We start from the raw sequence: 18,349 nt of genomic DNA, 5'->3' as shown, positions 1-18,349 counted from the left end.
TGTTTCAGTGTCTACGACTGTTGCCAGCCATTGCTATTAGTGAGAGTCCTGTGGGCACATTTTGACAGCTAACCCAAAATGTTCTTGTTTAACGAGACTGCAATCTTCTTAAGGCCTAAAAAAAAATTCTTTGTTTCCGGTAACATGCTAAACAATGTTAGGGTAGGTAGAACGGAAATTTTTTTGGGGGAGGGGGGGAATTTTTTTATTGAGACTTTTCAGAAATTATTTTTGTGTCAAAAATTGAATAAAAATAAGGGAGTTATGCGTTTTGAGCATCAATAAGTTGATTTCTAGCATCACTGACCATGTTTAAAGCATAAAAAGTGCAGTTTTGCAACTTTTTGTAAAAGTTGAAAAAAATATTCTCCAAGACCATAAAAACATTTAGGGTTGGGCCAAAAATTTAGGGTAGGTCAGGATACCGGAAAAAAAGATTTTTTTTTAAGCCTAACCATTAGAAAAAGAACAAATCAGAGCCAAGGGCATTTTGTGGCTTTTAGTTTGCCTATGTGTAAACAATTGAGGAAATGTATGAGAAATCAATATGCTGGTCATTTAAAAGATAAACATTTTTTGTATCTGCTTGACTTGCAAGTTTGTGCATCACCCATCATCTTGTTACTGGGTTAACCAAATTTTGTTCCAAAAAAAATTAAAACTTCCATAATTGATGGCAGAATCGGGGACATCCAGTGCATGACCTGCAAACCTTTAACCTCTAAAGTTTGATCATAAACTTGGGAGCTACAGACCCGAGTCTCATACACAACACATCTTGTATTGAATATATTCGAGTAAATTTATGGTAAAATTTCTAAATAGATGACAGTTTGTATGTTTATTTTGTGTTTAGTGCCATTTTTCAACAGTATTTCGGATATATAATGGTAGGCAGTTCATATAACCAGTGTTCCAGTGATGGAGAATGTAGAATTTCTTCTACCTAATCATCACAGAGAACATACGCCTTGCCCGGGGATCAAACTCATGATCCTGCCATCCGTAGATCTGAGCTCTACCTATAGAGATATGCCAGCTGGCCTTAATGAGTTATAGACTGGACACAAGATTGGGTATCCACACCCTCCTCCAAATACCTTGATAGCTGGCAGAGTTAGGGACCAGATACAAAACAGACCCTGTAAACATTTGACCTTCAACAGTGACCTTGACCTTAGAGCAAGTCAAGCATGCAGCACATGTTGGTTTTTTTTATTATATAAATATCTTGATGATAGCAAAGTTACGGGTCATCTTTAAAAAGACCCCGTAAGCTCCCTTTACTGGCATAGGTCTTTTGCACAAGAATTGTCTTGTTAATTAGAACTTTTGTGGCATGTAATATTAAAATTCCATGATGGATGGTAGAATGTCACAACAGAAAAAGAAACAGTACACCTCCAAGCTATAAGCCTATCTTTTGCACTTCAGTCTTTGAATTAAAACCCCATGATAGGTGGCAGGTTATGACTAAAAAAGCCCTGAATACCTTTGATCTTCAAGAGTGACCTTGAAATTGGAATTACAGGTCTTGATCTTGTGTGTAACCTAGTCTTGTTAAGAAGATCATATGAATTATGGACCAGACATGGAACAGAATCTATAAAGTTTAAACTTAAGAAATAATATATCTCATCCAGTGATTTGTCGTTGAATAAATCATTGTTTGGAGTTCAGATGCTAAGGAATTATATCACGAGGGCGCAGCCCAAGTGATATAATAATACGCATATAACGACAAACAATGATTTATTCAAGAGCAAATCACTAAATGAGATATATCATTTCGATTCTAACACGTTACCAAGGATTTTTAAGTACATACTTGACGTCATTCATTAAATATTTGCCAGTTTTCAATTGGTTTCTTTTCCAGCGCGCTGCTATGCCGTTTGACGCTGTGACGTAATAATTGTGACGTCAGAACAGTGATTTGTTGTATAATAATTCAATGTTTTCAGCCTTCTTTGTTTAATAGGAAAATGAATCGGATCGTGTTAGAATCTGTACTTTTGCACTGACCTTGCCTTTGGTAGCAGTATAATATATTATTTTTTATTTGAGTCATTGGTAAATTTGGTTGTTTTGAATTTTTATGGTTTATTTCATTTAAGTATAGACATGTTACCATGAGGCAAAAGAAACACATTGTATTAAGCATTTTAATATGGCATACAGTTTACATTATAAATTATACAATTGACATAAAATAAATAACCTGCATACAATGTAAAAATATCAGTAATATATCACAAGTAACAATGCAGAATGTAAATACATGTATATTGTACAACATTTAAAATAGTTGTATATTTTTCATTTTCACAGCCATGATATAAATACAGGGCACCAAATTATGTAACAGCGAAATACACGTAGATAAACACTGAAATCTCTAAGGACACATGGGAACAAAAGGAAGTACTTCCAATACCCAAGGTCTCCAGCTACCCAAAGTTCAGGAAGTTTAGTTTATAATAATTTATTTTAGCTGGAGTGGGATGAAAGCTTGGAATTTATTTGTATCACTCTGAAGTCCGCTTCCTGGAATAACCAGTACTAGTGTCACTTGGGTCAGCAAGGTCACGAACCCAGTAAGCGGTAGAACCCAGGACCTCCGAGCTGAGTAGTCGACACCTTAACCACTAGACCATTGCTTCCCTTTAGAAAGTTTTCTCATGAAAGATGATCTACTTAACATTATCTTTTTGAGGTAATCTTTTGTGACAGTTATCAGTGAATATATATTTTTGTATAACATTATATTACTATTAATAGTAACAAAACTGCTCAGGATAGAATCCTTAACCCATACCAGCAACATGAATCATGCACTAGAACTTGTTATTGTGATGCCACATGATCTTCCAATAACCACAAAAAATAATATTTTGGTATTCAACAAGGAGCTGCGTTCAATAAACGCTTGATGCCCCGGATTGCATCCTTGTCGATACAAAGCAACCTAAGTCCAAAATGAGGTCAAGGTCAAGGTCAAACTGAGGTCAGGTGATGTTTGAAGATGAGGAATGGTCTCAGGTTACATCTGTATTAGTATCAATTAATTCTTGTAAGCGGTATTGATGCTAGACGAAACGGTCCCATTTGGTTAACCAAGGGATGGCCCACAAAAAGCAACCTAAGTCCAAAATGAGGTCAAGGTCAAGGTCAAACTGAGGTCAGGTGATGTCTGAAGATGAGGAATGGTCACAGGTTACATCTGCATTAGTATCAAGTCATTCTAGTAAAGGGTATTGATGCTAGACGAAACGGTCCCATTTGGTTACCCTCGTACAGACGGACGGACAAACAACTGACGGACAGGACAATCACTATATGCCTCCCGCATCAGTAGATGCCGGGGGCATAATCACTGCGATGAATCACATGATCAAAATAATCTCTAAACCAAAATAAATTTACGAATAATGTTGGATAATACTGAAGAATCTTTTGTTGTAAATCTAAGATACAGCCTATCATTCACCAACATACATGTATCCTAAAACTACATAGATTTCAGTCACAATCACCTTCTGGTTATCTGGAACACTTCAAGAAACTTCTTATACTTCTTATTTTCCTTAGTGTTTGTAATTACAGGATGTCTATCATTATTGTCAACTCCATGATAATTTAACAATTTTCATTAGTCATATGATAGGCTATGTTTAAATTTCATATCTTTCATAAGCTCTCAAACTTTAAAAACTTACGATGTTAAACAAAATCTTAACTGCATGTCTGAAAATGTTATCTATTTAATCACATGCAAAAAGTGTAAGTTACAATATGTGGGACAAACACATCAGAAATGTTCTCAAAGAATGAACAGCCATAAATTTGATATCAGACATTTTCCTGATACTCCTACAAATGTATCTGAACATTTCAATTCTGAAAATCACTCTGTTAGTGATTTTTCTTTCATGCCAATCGACTTGGTAAACACCGCCTTGCGGGTGCTGACGCTCATCTGATTTTTTTTGTGTAATAGAAATATTGTCCTACCCATGATTTTCTAAGACTAAAAAGGGCCATCATTCCTGCAAAAAGCAGGATAGAGTTATGTTTCTTGATGTACAGTGTCCACTTATGATGGTGAAAAACTGTTGCAAGTTTTAAAGCAATAGCTTTGATAGTTTATGAGAAAAAGTGACTTAAACATAATACTCAACCAAGAAAATGATTTTCTAAGTCCAAAAGGGGCAATAATTATTGCAAAAATCAGGATGGAGTTACGCTGCTTGCTGTACAGGGTCAGCTTATGATGGTGAACAAGTGTTGCAAGTTTCAAAGCAATAGCTTTGATAGTTTAAGAGAAAAAGTTGACCTAAACATAAAACTTAACCAAGAAATCTGATATTTTCTAAGTCCAAAAGGGGCCATAAATCTTGCAAAAAGCAGGATGGAGTTATGTTTCTTGCTGTACAGGGTCAGCTTATGATGGTGAACAAGTGCTGCAAGTTTTAAAGCAATAGCTTTGATAGTTTAGGATAAAAGCTGACCTAAACATAAAACTTAACCAAGAAAACTGATTTTCTAAGTCCAAAAGGGGCAATAAATCTTGCAAAAAGCAAGATGGAGTTATGTTTCTTGCTGTACAGGGTCAGCTTATGATGGTGAACAAGTATTCCAAGTTTCAAAGCAATAGCTTTGACAGTTTGGGAGAAAAGTTGACCTAAACATAAAACTTAACCAAGAAATCTGATATTTTCTAAGTACAAAAGGGGCCATAAATCTTGCAAAAAGCAAGATGGAGTTATGTTTCTTGCTTTACAGGGTCAGCTTATGATGGTGAACAAGTATTCCAAGTTTCAAAGCAAAAGCTTTGATAGTTTAGGAGAAAAGCTGACCTAAACATAAAACTTAACCAGGCAACGCCGACGCAGACGCCGACGCAGACAACCGCTCAAGTGATGACAATAACTCATCATTTTTTTTCAAAAAATCAGATGAGCTAAAAATGACTGGTTTAGGCTCTTGAAAGAGACTCGTTGGATTCATACATTGAATACAGCCTGGCCTCATGGCATGAATGCTAAAATATTATTTTAGTCTTTCATTTTTTCACACAGATTCTTCCTAATGTATTTTTGCATATAAGTTAGTTTTCCTTGCCTGTATTAATATTATTTTTGCTTTGCAATTTTTGCAGGGAATAAGTATCTATTTTTGATCCTATACTATATGTGAATATTACGCCAAAATGGGTAACGTCTTTTGACGTCGTACTTTCCTGTGACGTCATACTATTTTGTTATTATACTCTGATGAAGTCCAATGGACGAAACATGTTAGTTTTGAAGTAAAAAGTATATTTCTGGAGTTAGTTCTTCGCTTTATCTATTTCTTACAACTATATCTGAAGAACTCCGCATCTGTAACAGATCCTTCGGAAGAATGGAAAAAATGATAAAGGATATTGAGAGACTTGCTGATTTTCAAATGCGAAAATCATTGCATATCAGATTTTTGGAAAATTGTTTGTCACAGAATATATCTCCAAAAGGACTACAAGTAAATTTAAAAGTTCAAGTGGGAGAAAATGACCGTTTCCAAGCTGCAGTTGATCGATTGTTAAAGAAAACATCGCTTGAAGTAACTCGTCTGGTTTGTGAAGAACATAGACAGCAACTGCATGAATCAAAACCTAAAATGACTGAACAGGAAAACAGGCTGAAGGCAAAAACTAAAGAATGAAACAAGATGGATAACTGTCACACAGGACATCTTTGAAAAAACAGAAACCAAAAAGAATAAAATTCTACAAAAGCAAAACAACAAAATTGAAGTTTTGCAGAAAAGGATGTTAAATGTTCCAGTCAACAACACTTCCTGTCCTGAGATAAATGAAAATAACATTCAGAACAAGAAGAACAACAACAACAAGGAAAACAACAAAAAGAAAAACAACAACAATAAAAATAGAGAGAAAAAGAGACGAGATGATCCAGAGAAAACTACTGCTGCCACACAACAAAAAACATCATCAGGAAAAAATCAAGAAAACGCAGAAAAAAATCCAATTTCTTCTCGCCCTAACTTAAATCAGTCAAAAAACGGGATGCCCCCAGGCAAGGCACAGAATATGACCTACGCGAATGTCACAAAATGGGGGAAAAAAAAACAGAAGAGAGACGAGAATCAGTCTCCGAGAATCAAACCTCGGGATTCACAGAGCTGCCTCAAGGAGTCAATAGATCACCTCATCAAGTGTCTGGGAGAAATAAAAGGAATAGGAGATTCATCCGAATTCAAAGTAGGAGAAAATGGCAACAACAAAAGAAAATACAGAAAGAAATACAAAGGGGCAAGGAGACAGTGAAAAATCTTTCTTCAAGGGAACTTACAAACTGTGAGTACAGACTTTTAGGTAAGGGACTAAAATTTTGTCTTAAACCTAAGCACCATAATGAGATACAGTTAAAACAAGAGATTTTTGAGTTCACGAGACGTTAACGGTTGAAAGAATATTTTTACATGCCGGAAGAGGATTCTGATGGCGAAAATAATTGTGATAGTGCTGAAGGTGGGAAAAATAAACAGAAATATAAGAAAAAACATTCAATATTTACTCCACCTTCTGGAAGAGACTCTACACTTGATTTTTACATTGATGCTATAACGCATGAACTTCTTCAAAAGAACAGTAAGTACAGGTTTCGACCTAACCTATCTACTGATGAACTTTCTGCCCTGAAAAATCTTCGAAATGATGATAGTATAATCCTTAAGAAATCTGACAAAGGCTCGGTTATTGTGGTAATGAACAGAACTGATTATATTGCTGAAGTCAACAGACAGCTGAATAATACTGCTTACTACAAAAAACTTGATCATAACCCTGTTGAACAGTTTTCAAAAGATGTTACTGATGTTTTAGATGTTATTTGTAGGAATGTTAATGGTGATTCTAATGATACTTTAGTTGTACTTAGTGATGCCAGAATGCCACAGTTTTACATCTTGCCCAAAATTCATAAAGATATTAACTCATAACTACCACTTGGTTACCCGGGACGGCCAATTGTATTTGGGTATAACTCTGTTACTGAAGGCATATCTGAATACATTGATAATATCTTGAAGCCACACATGGAAGCCCTGCCCTCATATGTTAAAGACTCTACTGACTTCATTAAAAAGCTAGGGTCTATGCCTAATATCTCCCCTAATGCATTTTTGGTTACTATGGATGTTTCATCCTTATACACTAATATTCCGCATGATGACGGGATAGAGGCTTGCCGTGAATATTTGGACAAAGCTCATTCATACTTGTCACATCAGTCAGTCAATGATATTTGCCAGCTTATTGAACTAGTCTTGACTAAAAACCATTTTCAGTTCAATAATGAAAATTATGTTCAAATTTTAGGTACTGTTATGGGTACACGTATGGCTCCTACTTATGCTTCACTTTTTATGGGTAAACTGGAAAGCGATTTCCTAGCTAATACTACTGTTAAGCCATCGCTTTGGTTACGTTTCCTCGATGACATTTTTTTTATATGGGAACACAGTGAAGCAGACCTACTTAAATTTATTGACAAATTAAACAATGTCCATCCCAATATAAAATTCACCCACAGTTGTTCAAGAGATACAGCTACATTTCTTGATGTTAATATTGGTAGAACAGGAGATGGTAATTTTGATTTTTCTGTTCATGAAAAAGCAACCAATACACATCAATACATTGAATTTTCATCCCGTCACCCTCTTTCATGCAAGAAAGGGATCCCGTATAGCCAAGCTAAGCGATACAGACGTCTCACTTCTAATGATGATTTGTTCACAAATGAATTGGAGAAATTGCGAACGTATTTCCAAAATCGTAATTATCCAAGTCATATCCTTGATGATGCTTTAGATAAAGCATCAGCATTGTCAACCGAAGAAGCCATGACCAATCACAGGCAGAACACAGATGACATTATCCCCTTTGTTTGCGTATACAACCCATCCCTACCAAACATTGGTCAGATCCTTAATAAATATTGGGGGCTTTTTGAACTATCTGAGAAAAGCAGTGTACGCAACCTGGTTAAATGCAAACCAATTATTGCTTACAAGCGACCTACAAATCTTAGTGATATCTTGGTTCACAGTAGCCTGATGTCTTCGGATGTAAATGGTGGTGTTCTTAAATGTAATAGAACACGGTGTTCTCATTGCGCTAATATCACTGAATCTGTACAGTTTACAAGCTCTCAAACTTTAAAAACTGTTAAACAAAATCTTAACTGCATGTCTGAAAATGTTATCTATTTAATCACATGCAAAAAGTGTAAGTTACAATATGTGGGACAAACACATCAGAAATGTTCTCAAAGAATGAACAGCCATAAATTTGATATCAGACATTTTCCTGATACTCCTACAAATGTATCTGAACATTTCAATTCTGAAAATCACTCTGTTAGTGATTTTTCTTTCATGCCAATCGACTTGGTAAAAAATGACTGGTTTAGGCTCTTGAAAGAGACTCGTTGGATTCATACATTGAATACAGCCTGGCCTCATGGCATGAATGCTAAAATATTATTTTAGTCTTTCATTTTTTCACACAGATTCTTCCTTAATGTATTTTTGCATAAAAGTTAGTTTTCCTTGCCTGTATTAATATTATTTTTGCTTTGCAATTTTTGCAGGGAATAAGTCTCTATTTTTGATCCTATACTATATGTGAATATTACGTCAAAATGGGTAACGTCTTTTGATGTCGTCATTGACGTCGTACTTTCCTGTGACGTCATACTATTTTGTTATTATACTCTGATGAAGTCCAATGGACGAAACATGTTAGTTTTGAAGTAAAAAGTATATTTCTGGAGTTAGTTCTTCACTTTATCTATTTCTTATATCTTATGACAGGAAATTTATTCATGTTCTTCAAAATATAACTTTGGTTTAGAGATTATTTTGATCATGTGATTCCCCACAGTGATAATAAAACAAACCATTAAACAGCAATGACATGCCTTCTGTGGTTAATAGCACTCATAAACCTAAATCAGCATTCAGGTTACACCCTTTTGCCATTACTTGTACCAATAACCTCCAAAGGCACCACATAGTTGTTTATTAACAAGTGTATCATTTTTGGTTCGACTGGTTAGATACTGCCTTTGATACAATGTGGCCACCACATGATTATGTTTCAACCTTAAAATGCATCACTGGCACTAGTGTCTGGTAGAAGCTCAAATACTTTAGCTGCGCCATGAGAAAACCAACATAGTGGCTTTGCGACCAGCATGGATCCATGCTGTTCACTAACCGTTTCTCTAATTGTAATAGGCTTTGAAAGCGAACAGCATGGATGCTGACCAGACTGTGCGGATGCACAGGCTGGTCTGGATCCAAGCTGGTCGCAAAGCCACTATGTTGGTTTTCTCATGGCGCGGCTCACTTTCTTTATATTGTTATCAGCCAGCCCGAATTTTGTAGCAACACAAGTACAAGACATGTAATAATCTAGCAGTGCAGACAACACCTCTTAAACACTTCTTAAAATTTATGTCTTATATCACATAGACAATTTATGCCTTCTTTGTTTGATTAAAAAAGTCAGCAGTTTCTGTAATACACATCTCTACTAAAAATATAGAAATGCTGAAGTAGAGATTCAGACCCATATCACCTTCATATATCAGTGAAATCCAAGTGCCTCCACAAACTAATATTTTGAGATATACAATAGTACTGATCTTACAAATTAATCTCTTTGAGAAGCACCATTTTCAAACTGCTACATAAAACTGGCATTGAATATTTATTTGAGCCATAGTGGCTTTGCGACCAGCATGGATCCAGACCAGCCTGCGCATCCGCGCAGTCTGGTCAGGATCCATGCTGTTCGCTTTCAAAGACTACTGTAATTAGAGAAACCGTTAGCGAACAGCATGGATCCTGACCAGACTGCGCGGATGTGCAGGCTGGTCTGGATCCATGCTGGTCGCAAACCCACTATGTTTTTGGCAGAAAAATGGTCAAAAAACAAGATTTCTCTGTGTCAAGGCACTCACTGATTTCAGCAGTTTTCCATTTCATCTACAAAGAATGAATTGACTAAAAAAATATTTTTTTTATAGGATTTCAATAATTGTGTGAGACATTATTTCAATGGACGGAACACATAAATAGATATTAAGGCCAGTATAAAAAAGTCCAAAGTACTGATCAGTAGAAATTTACACTTCTCATTAAAATGTTCATATTCATGGAAACTGGAAAATTACAATAATAATTACAATTCATTAATACAATATTCAGTATTTCCAGTTGCCTTTAAGCTAACGTAATAAACTCATTTTCAATTTTACATTTAGACAGAAATTTGGACAGTTAACTTTGAACTTATTTATTCTGGCCTTTCAGTAACAACAAAATAAAAAGTGTATGTGTGTAAAATTGATTCTACATACTACATACAAAAACACTATCAGTGCATCTTATATTTAACCAAACAATACAACACTCTGAACAAAGTGCATTTGATGCTAATGTTTCAAATATGCAGTGAAATACCCTTCGCTCAAGCACAGAAGACTTGAACCCCCCATGCTTTCTCGAGCAATTCATATTGACCCCCTGTCGTTTTCCTTATAATTTCTATATTTGGATCTCTTTAACCCTTATCATGCTGGACACAATTGATTCTGCCTTTGCAACCAGTGTGGATCATGATCAACCTGCACATCCATGCAGTCTGATCAAGATCTGCACTGTTTGCAATTCAGTCAGTACCTTTTAACAGTTAATGGTACTTACTGTCCAAATTGAAGGATGGACAAGTTCATTTTTGAAATTAAGCAGGGTAAGGATTTAAACCCTAGATAACTCGAGCATTTCAAACATCCACTTGTACCTCAAGCAATCCACGTTTTACTGTATATGAAATGACTATAGATGACACGTGAAAGATACATAATGGTAAAGCTGGTTTCAAGTTTAACCTTCAGTTAAAAATGGGAATTTCAGCACAAAACCAAAGCATGGAAAACAAACAATCACATTAACTTTCACCACACTCTTCTCTTCTCTCTTTCACCTTGCTTGCCTATGGAAGCCAAAGTATTAACCTTTACCCTGCTAAATCTCTAAAATGAACTGGTCTCTCATTCAGTTTGGGCAGAACCATTTATTATTCGAAGGGGCGTTCACTGAAAATTTACTGACCGAATAGCTAACAGTGCAGACCAAGATCAGTCTGCATGGATGTGCAGGCTGATCTTGGTCGGCACTGTTCGCAAAGGCGGAATCACTTGCCACCAGAAGGCTAAGCGCTAGTATGAATTACACAACAGTTGTAACAAGTTTAATATTCAATTTATGTTTTAACTGAATACTGGCAGTTTATCTCTGTACTTATATCTAAGGTTTTAATGGAATGTAAAACTATCTCCTTCCACTGGAATAGCTTGATCGAATTTCTTCATGGAATAATTCATTGTATATATAATATTTTTTTCATAGGAAAATTCCTCTATCACAGTCTCATACAGTGTTCAGCAGCTAAAGCTCTTTCTACATATCTCTTCATCTTTTATCTATTTTGGTCAAGCTATATCTGTTGTTTCAAGTTTATCACAACAACTGACCAGGTCACATGTGCCTACACCAACACACAACTAGTTTCTATCAACAGATTATGTCCCTGACAGTTCTTGAGCTTTCATCACCTTTTCTGGGCTGAAAACAGAAGTTATATCCTGTAGAAACATAACTTCAGGTACATTTAATATCATGATAATCTTCCTAAACTTTAGATAAAAACCTCTGACCTGCCCTTCTAAGTTAAATCATGACCATTATTTTTAAAGTTTTATAAAAATACCTATCAATTTCAAAAGATGAAGCAAAAAGACTTAATCCATATTGGTAAATAACTAACTTGACATACCCTGTTGTAAAATATTCTGTCTTGCTTTCACAAAGGCCATAATATCTGCATCAGCCTGTGGGTCGCCTGTAAGCCTCATACCAGATGGGCTCTGACTTGATCTGAAACATTACAAAAACCATGAAATTAAATGCAACAAAGAAAGTGTGTGCACAATGTCATATAATCTTACTTGTATCTGGTGCAAGTTACCTTGGTACAAGTTACCCATATGAATGATTCTTTTAGAGGAGTTTGTCATTTGAGTAAGAGGATAGTGCAAGATACTGAAGATGCTCAGATTCCAGAAGCTTCACTGTTTACCTGCATACAAAGTGTAAAACACTCCTACCCTGGACTCTTACCTGAAAGAATGTTAGTTATTTTAGCCGCAGTCGCTGGATACCTTCCTCCCAAGATTTCTACATCCCTCTCAAGATTTTGAACCCTTGATATTAAAACTAATAATATGACCTGATAACCATATATCAAATGACAAACCTAGTTCTTGTTAAGCTTCTATTTTGTTCCACAGGTTCATTTATTCTACCATCAGCACTATTTGATGCTCGTAAATTTGCTGCAATATTTCCTGCCACACTTCCTCTCAGTTTGCTGAGTCTATGTGACACATCTTCAGAGATGGGTGAGGATGACCTTCCTCTAGATTGTGTAGTGGGCGGCGTCTGCCACGCATTCTTCATAGTACCATTAGCTCCTCCCAGCTGTTCTTGCTGTGTAGAAGAAAGGTTCATAATTTATGTAAAATTTGATGTTTAAAGTCTACCTTTTCTGTAAAAAGGTTTCCCCATGATTTCTCTTTAAACATAAGACACTACCATTAAGATCATCAATAATTCTAAAAAGAATTCTGAGGGTGGCAATAGGAACATTTTAAAACTCCAAAATATCTTGATTACTTTTTGAATTTGTCAAGAAAAAAAAACAATTCTGAAGGAGTGATTTTAGTGCAAATTTCAGCCATTTTCAATGTGTTTTTTGTCTTTTAACTTGAACTTCTGTGAACAAACTGTTATAAAACTTTCCGGATTGAAAAAATTTAAAGAGTCAAATAGAACGATGTACAGTCTTTTACTGGATCTTGCAAACAAAAGCAACATTACAAGTACTGGTAAAACCCTATTACGAATAAGGTGGATCAAATGGTCATGTAGTGTTAAAATAATTCATATCTTTTATAGCTAAAACTCCTTAATTTCAGTAATTCTGTGAGAGAAAACTTGTATCAACTTAATCTAAAGTTGAAATTTTAAAACATGATTCTTATAAGTTTGTATAGCATTGCAATCATAAACTTTTGATCATATGCATTACAAAAATAGTCTCTTAAGTACTATGTCATAAATGAACATGGACAAAACAGAAGACCTCAAGTTGAAATATATTACATCAAGACCAAAAACTTCATAAACTTCTTGTGTTTTCTTTTCCTTAAACTACTTGCTCACAGCTAGATGAACACTTATAGTATGATTACACAATGTTTAGGTAACATAATGTTTGATATTTAGAAATCATAAAATATGTGAAAATCTGTATCAAGTATTTGTAAAGTAAGTGTACAATTTTATTTTATTCATAACCACAAAACAAAAGTTTAGATGTCAATACGTTAACATCAAAGGCCTCATTTAAAAAGATTATCATTTTTACACAAAAAAGTGAACAAGTCTCTTTAAAACAATTAGTAACAAATGCCCCCAAAGCAAGCCCAAGAATGATACAGTTGTCTGCGCAAAATATGCCAGAATAGTTTCGGCATGAATCATTTTGTGACCTTGACCTTGACCAGAGAGATCCGGGTCATAAATGCAACACACCTTCTCAATATGGTTAACATTTGTGTCAAATTATTTTCAAATCCCTTGATAAATGGCAGAGCTGTGGACCAGAAAAGAAACAGACCATATTAACCTTTGACTTCTAAGTGTGACCCTGACCTTGGAGCTAGGGGTCTCATTATAGGGAACATTTACACCAAGTAATTTTAAAATCCCTTCATTGATGGCAGAGTTATTCATACCAGACAAGAAACAGTCAATGTTAACCTTTAACCTCTAAGTGTGACCTTGACCTTAGAGCTAGGGTCTGGATCTTGCGCATGACATATCGTCTCATTATGGGGAAGATTTATGACAAGTAATTTCAAAATCCCTTGATGAATGGCAGAGTTATGAATCGGATATGAAACAGAACCTGTTAACGTTTGACTTCTAAGTGTGACCTTGACCTTGGAGCTAGGGGTCTGGGTCTTGCGCACTACATGTCGTCTCTTTATGGTTAATATGTACGCCAAGTTATTTCAAAATCTCTCTGGATGGCAGAGTTACAGCCTGGACAAGATTTACATGGATGCACGCACAGACAGTGCGATTTTAATATGCATAATAATAAAAAGACTGACAAATGTCATAGTCTGCAAAGAGCAACAACTCAGGATTATAACAAATCAAAGTACCTGTGAAATGGCTATTTGTTCAGCCCACCATAGTTCAAAATCTTTCATCAGTTTGACCTTGGACTTCTCTAAAAGATGCTGCAAGTGCTCTATCTCTGATTTCAGTGTGCGTAATCTGTTAAACGTCTCCTTGTATCTATAAATAGTCAAACAATCAGTCACATGATCTCTCTTTATTGATACACTTGATACCAATCTCTGAAAATCTTCTTTACATTTCATTTTCTTACATATTAATGACTTAACACATCTGCCAGATTTAGTTTATCAATGGACTATCTCAGATTTGGGACTGACAAGGGCATGAACTCTTCTATGTATTCAAGGGGAAGTAATAACACAGGTTATATAAGCAACAGCCTACCCTCAATGATAAACTCCTTGGTAGAATACATTTTCAGAAAGAACAGTCTTACCGACAAGGAAGCACAACAAAATGAAATCGGAAAACATTTTACTTCTGGTCTTCTAGTTTTTGTATCCATTACTTAATAATGAAAAGAAACTATTTTCTTCATTTGGGAAGAAGTTGAATCAAACAAAGGGATAATACTTTAGATGTTGTGAAATCATTAATATGATGACTAATTTTTGTGGATTTCAGGGTTGATTAAATTCCCATTCCTTTTATATGTAATACAGCTGAATATCGTTACCTCGATATCGGTTAGCTCAATACTCCGGTTAGCACGATGTGTTTGAGTCGGTCCCGATTTTTTCCTATTTAACTTTATGTAATTATTTATCATTACCTCGATATGATTAGCTCGATATTTCGTTTAGCTCGATGAGATTTTTCAGTCCCGTCAACTTAACTGTACTGTTTTTACACCTGGTTTCGTCGATATCACAGTTTGTCAAAAAATATCCATGTTATTTGTAAGGTGTAAAAATCAACCTATTGTTGTCCGGCAATGTATTAATTATGTTCAAGTTAGTTTGTGTGTTTGTTTTGTTTGTTATTTAATCTTTAATTCAATTTAAATGTCAGGAAGTTTGCATTTAAATCCCAATAATTAGTTTTATAAAACACCATGCAAGCAGGAAAGCTGTTTTCCAGTATAACAATTAATTTGGATGAAATATTTTCTGTTTGACGGAGTAAAAATCTACCATTTAGGATTGAGTAACAATATGCGTATTTAACTGGCAAATCTTTGTTATCGAAGCACAGTCAAAATGACTACTCAACTAGGAAAATTACCGCTGCATTCAGACTTGTTTAGGCAAGGAATCAAAATGCTAATGTTTAAATGTATATTTTCAAAAATTGAAAAAAGTTATATGTATGTATTTAATTAACATGTTTTGTTTAAATCATATTTACGTTTAATATTAATTTTCCTCTTTCAAGCCCTCTGGAAAAAGGCATTAGATATAATGACAATATAGATGTCCAACAAAAGTACAAAGTAGTCCCTTATAGTCGATATCGTTACGTCGAACTTCGGATACGTCGATGCAATTTTTACAGTCCCTTGAATATCGAGGTAACGGTATTCGACTGTATTTGAAACCCATGAATTCATATCACCACAAAAGAGCAGCTTTGCTGGTTCAAACCATGCCCATGAAATAACTTGTTACATTTTATGTTGCAGTTCATAACAATTTCACAAATTATTGTTTTGGATAAAATATCAATACTTACTGTATTTTAGCAGTTTCCATGGAGTGCCTCATTTCCATTTCTTGTTCATCCGGTTCTAGATTCGCTGAATCTGCTAAACCTGCAATATGATTTAAGATAACAATTGTTTGATTATATTTTTGCATGTTTAGAATCAACATTTGCTTTTTGTCCCAGTATCCCTAATACTTGCATATATCAGACATGTATGTTTATATCTTATCATGTGGAAAATGTTGTATAGCAGGAAATCATATTTATATATACATAATACAATGTATTCCAAAATTCTACAATTCTTAAAATATAACGTGTTTTTACAAGATATACTTCAAAGAATAAAAACTTCAAGTATAGGAGCTATATTAAACAACATTTGACCATCACCTGTTATCCGTAAATTTAGCTAGTGACAAGTTTGATTCTAAAATACATGTTTTTAGAGTTTTGCATATATTTGTAAATTAGAATATTCAAATGAAGCAATCAAATTTTTTTGAAATCTACACATTTATACATCATTTTTGTAAGAATTACCTTGCATAGCCATATTCATTCTGTAGTGTTCTATCTGACTTTTCAAATGATCTGTAAGGTAATAAACAAGTCATTTCAATACATATAACAAAGTATTCAGTGAGACCTGCAAGTTTTCAGTAATGTAAAGTCAAAGACACTGGTCTCTAAATTTCTAAAATCCCTTCTTTAATCATTTGTAACAGTCAAAAAATGAAAATGTATCGTATGCAATTTTGGCATTTTTCTGTTGATATGGAAAGCAATTTTCTATTTATGGCAAAACAATGCCAAAATAGCATACAATGATAATTATGTATATGCATGGAAAGCCAATTGTCATCAACTGTCAAGTACAACTGTCTTTACCGGTTCACTGTGAATATCAATATGGGTCAACTACCTTAAGTTAATCATCACAAAGAAAATTTTCTACAATATATTTTGAAAACAAAAGAAGCTTAAACTCTACTTTACTATTTTACACTGTGGCTTTCTAATGTCTAAATTATAAGCATGTGTTCTTCATCAGTATCAGTGCAAGGTTATTCAAAAAAAAGTAAAGTTTCCAACATTTACAAAATTTAAATTCAGAACCAAATACTGACTTATACTCTGTCTGGACTTGTTAACTTTCTCTCCCAGTGATTTTGCCTCGGCATATCTCTGCTTCAGTTCTTGTTTGTTCTCTTCTATTGCATCATTGTGGTCGTAATCCCGACGGAAAATCTCAAACGCCTCTTGTCTACCTACAGACATATCACCCACTGAAAAAAAAAGTATATATTTATAATTTTACATATATCAACAGGCAATACAGTATTGAAAAACACAAAGACATGGACAAATGAATGGAGAAATGGAAAAAAAAATAAAACAATGTTTATGTTCTTCATATTGTTTTCTAACTATTTTTACCACTATTCCACATTTGTGTCATTTTTTTGGACTATTTGTTGCCACATTTTTTGGAATAACTACAAATTAAAAGGATGTGCATATTCTCCATATTGTCATGTATCAAGTTTCAAGCAAAAATATCCGGTACTTTTAAATTTATCGCAGGATCCTACTTTGTGTGATGGATGGACAGGAGGACAGACAGACTGTGTGCAAACCATAACTGCTTGCCATGTATACACATGGTTTCCATGGTTTCATACATAAATCACGTCCACCAGGATCTACCATATGAGACAAAAACACATTTTGGCAGGAAAATGAAAAAAAAATAATGTGGCATATATATTATTCTCTATAAATAATGCCATCTGGCTTTACGAAAAATATCTTTTGTACTGTACATTAACAACATATTTCCTTCCATTTATGATAAAACCATTAATAAATGTAGCTCTACACTAAAAAGTTCAGGCAAGGTTCTAACAACTTGCTTTAGAAAATAGCTGAAAATAAATAGAAAATGTACTATTTATACAAAATAACCAGGTACCAACCCATTTTCCTCTCTTCTATTTCCATGACGAAAAGTTTGAAATAAATCACAATAAAAGTATAAGTCCTGAAGAATGTTTGTGTAATAAAACAAAGTATAAACAATAATTGCTTCTTGAATGCTGAATTGCAATTACTGTAAAATTACTACTTTTCAAGGGGAACTAATTTTTCATGGATTCTGTGGTTACGTAAAGCCACAAAATTAAATCCTAATATACACAGAAATTCCTACATGTTTTATAATTTAACTTTGACATCCACAATTTTGACTTCCCATAAAGATATCTGGTTTGCCTTAAATCACAATATTTTATGCCCATGAAATCAAATAAGTTCACAGTGTACCATGTATAAGTTACATCATCGCATATGT

The 18,349-nt window shown here is 34.5% G+C and overlaps 1 protein-coding gene across 1 annotated transcript in view; it reads right to left on the bottom strand.

Annotated features, from left to right (window-relative positions):
- Positions 1-2,149: 2,149 nt before the first annotated feature.
- LOC128559506 (kinesin-like protein KIF6) overlaps positions 2,150-18,349 on the bottom strand; it is a 36,212-nt gene continuing 20,012 nt past the window's right edge. Inside the window, exons 16-22 of the mRNA XM_053551324.1 lie at positions 17,127-17,285; positions 16,540-16,590; positions 16,024-16,102; positions 14,373-14,508; positions 12,395-12,627; positions 11,915-12,015; positions 2,150-11,703 (exon numbers count right to left, since the gene is read on the bottom strand). Coding sequence (XP_053407299.1) covers positions 11,690-11,703; positions 11,915-12,015; positions 12,395-12,627; positions 14,373-14,508; positions 16,024-16,102; positions 16,540-16,590; positions 17,127-17,285 — 773 coding nt within the window. The 3' untranslated portion in view covers positions 2,150-11,689. The remainder of the gene's footprint in view (positions 11,704-11,914; positions 12,016-12,394; positions 12,628-14,372; positions 14,509-16,023; positions 16,103-16,539; positions 16,591-17,126; positions 17,286-18,349) is intronic.

Source organism: Mercenaria mercenaria, chromosome 1 (assembly GCF_021730395.1).
Source record: "Mercenaria mercenaria strain notata chromosome 1, MADL_Memer_1, whole genome shotgun sequence".
Classification (NCBI taxonomy): domain Eukaryota; kingdom Metazoa; phylum Mollusca; class Bivalvia; order Venerida; family Veneridae; genus Mercenaria; species Mercenaria mercenaria.
This window is presented reverse-complemented; position numbering and strand designations above follow the sequence as displayed.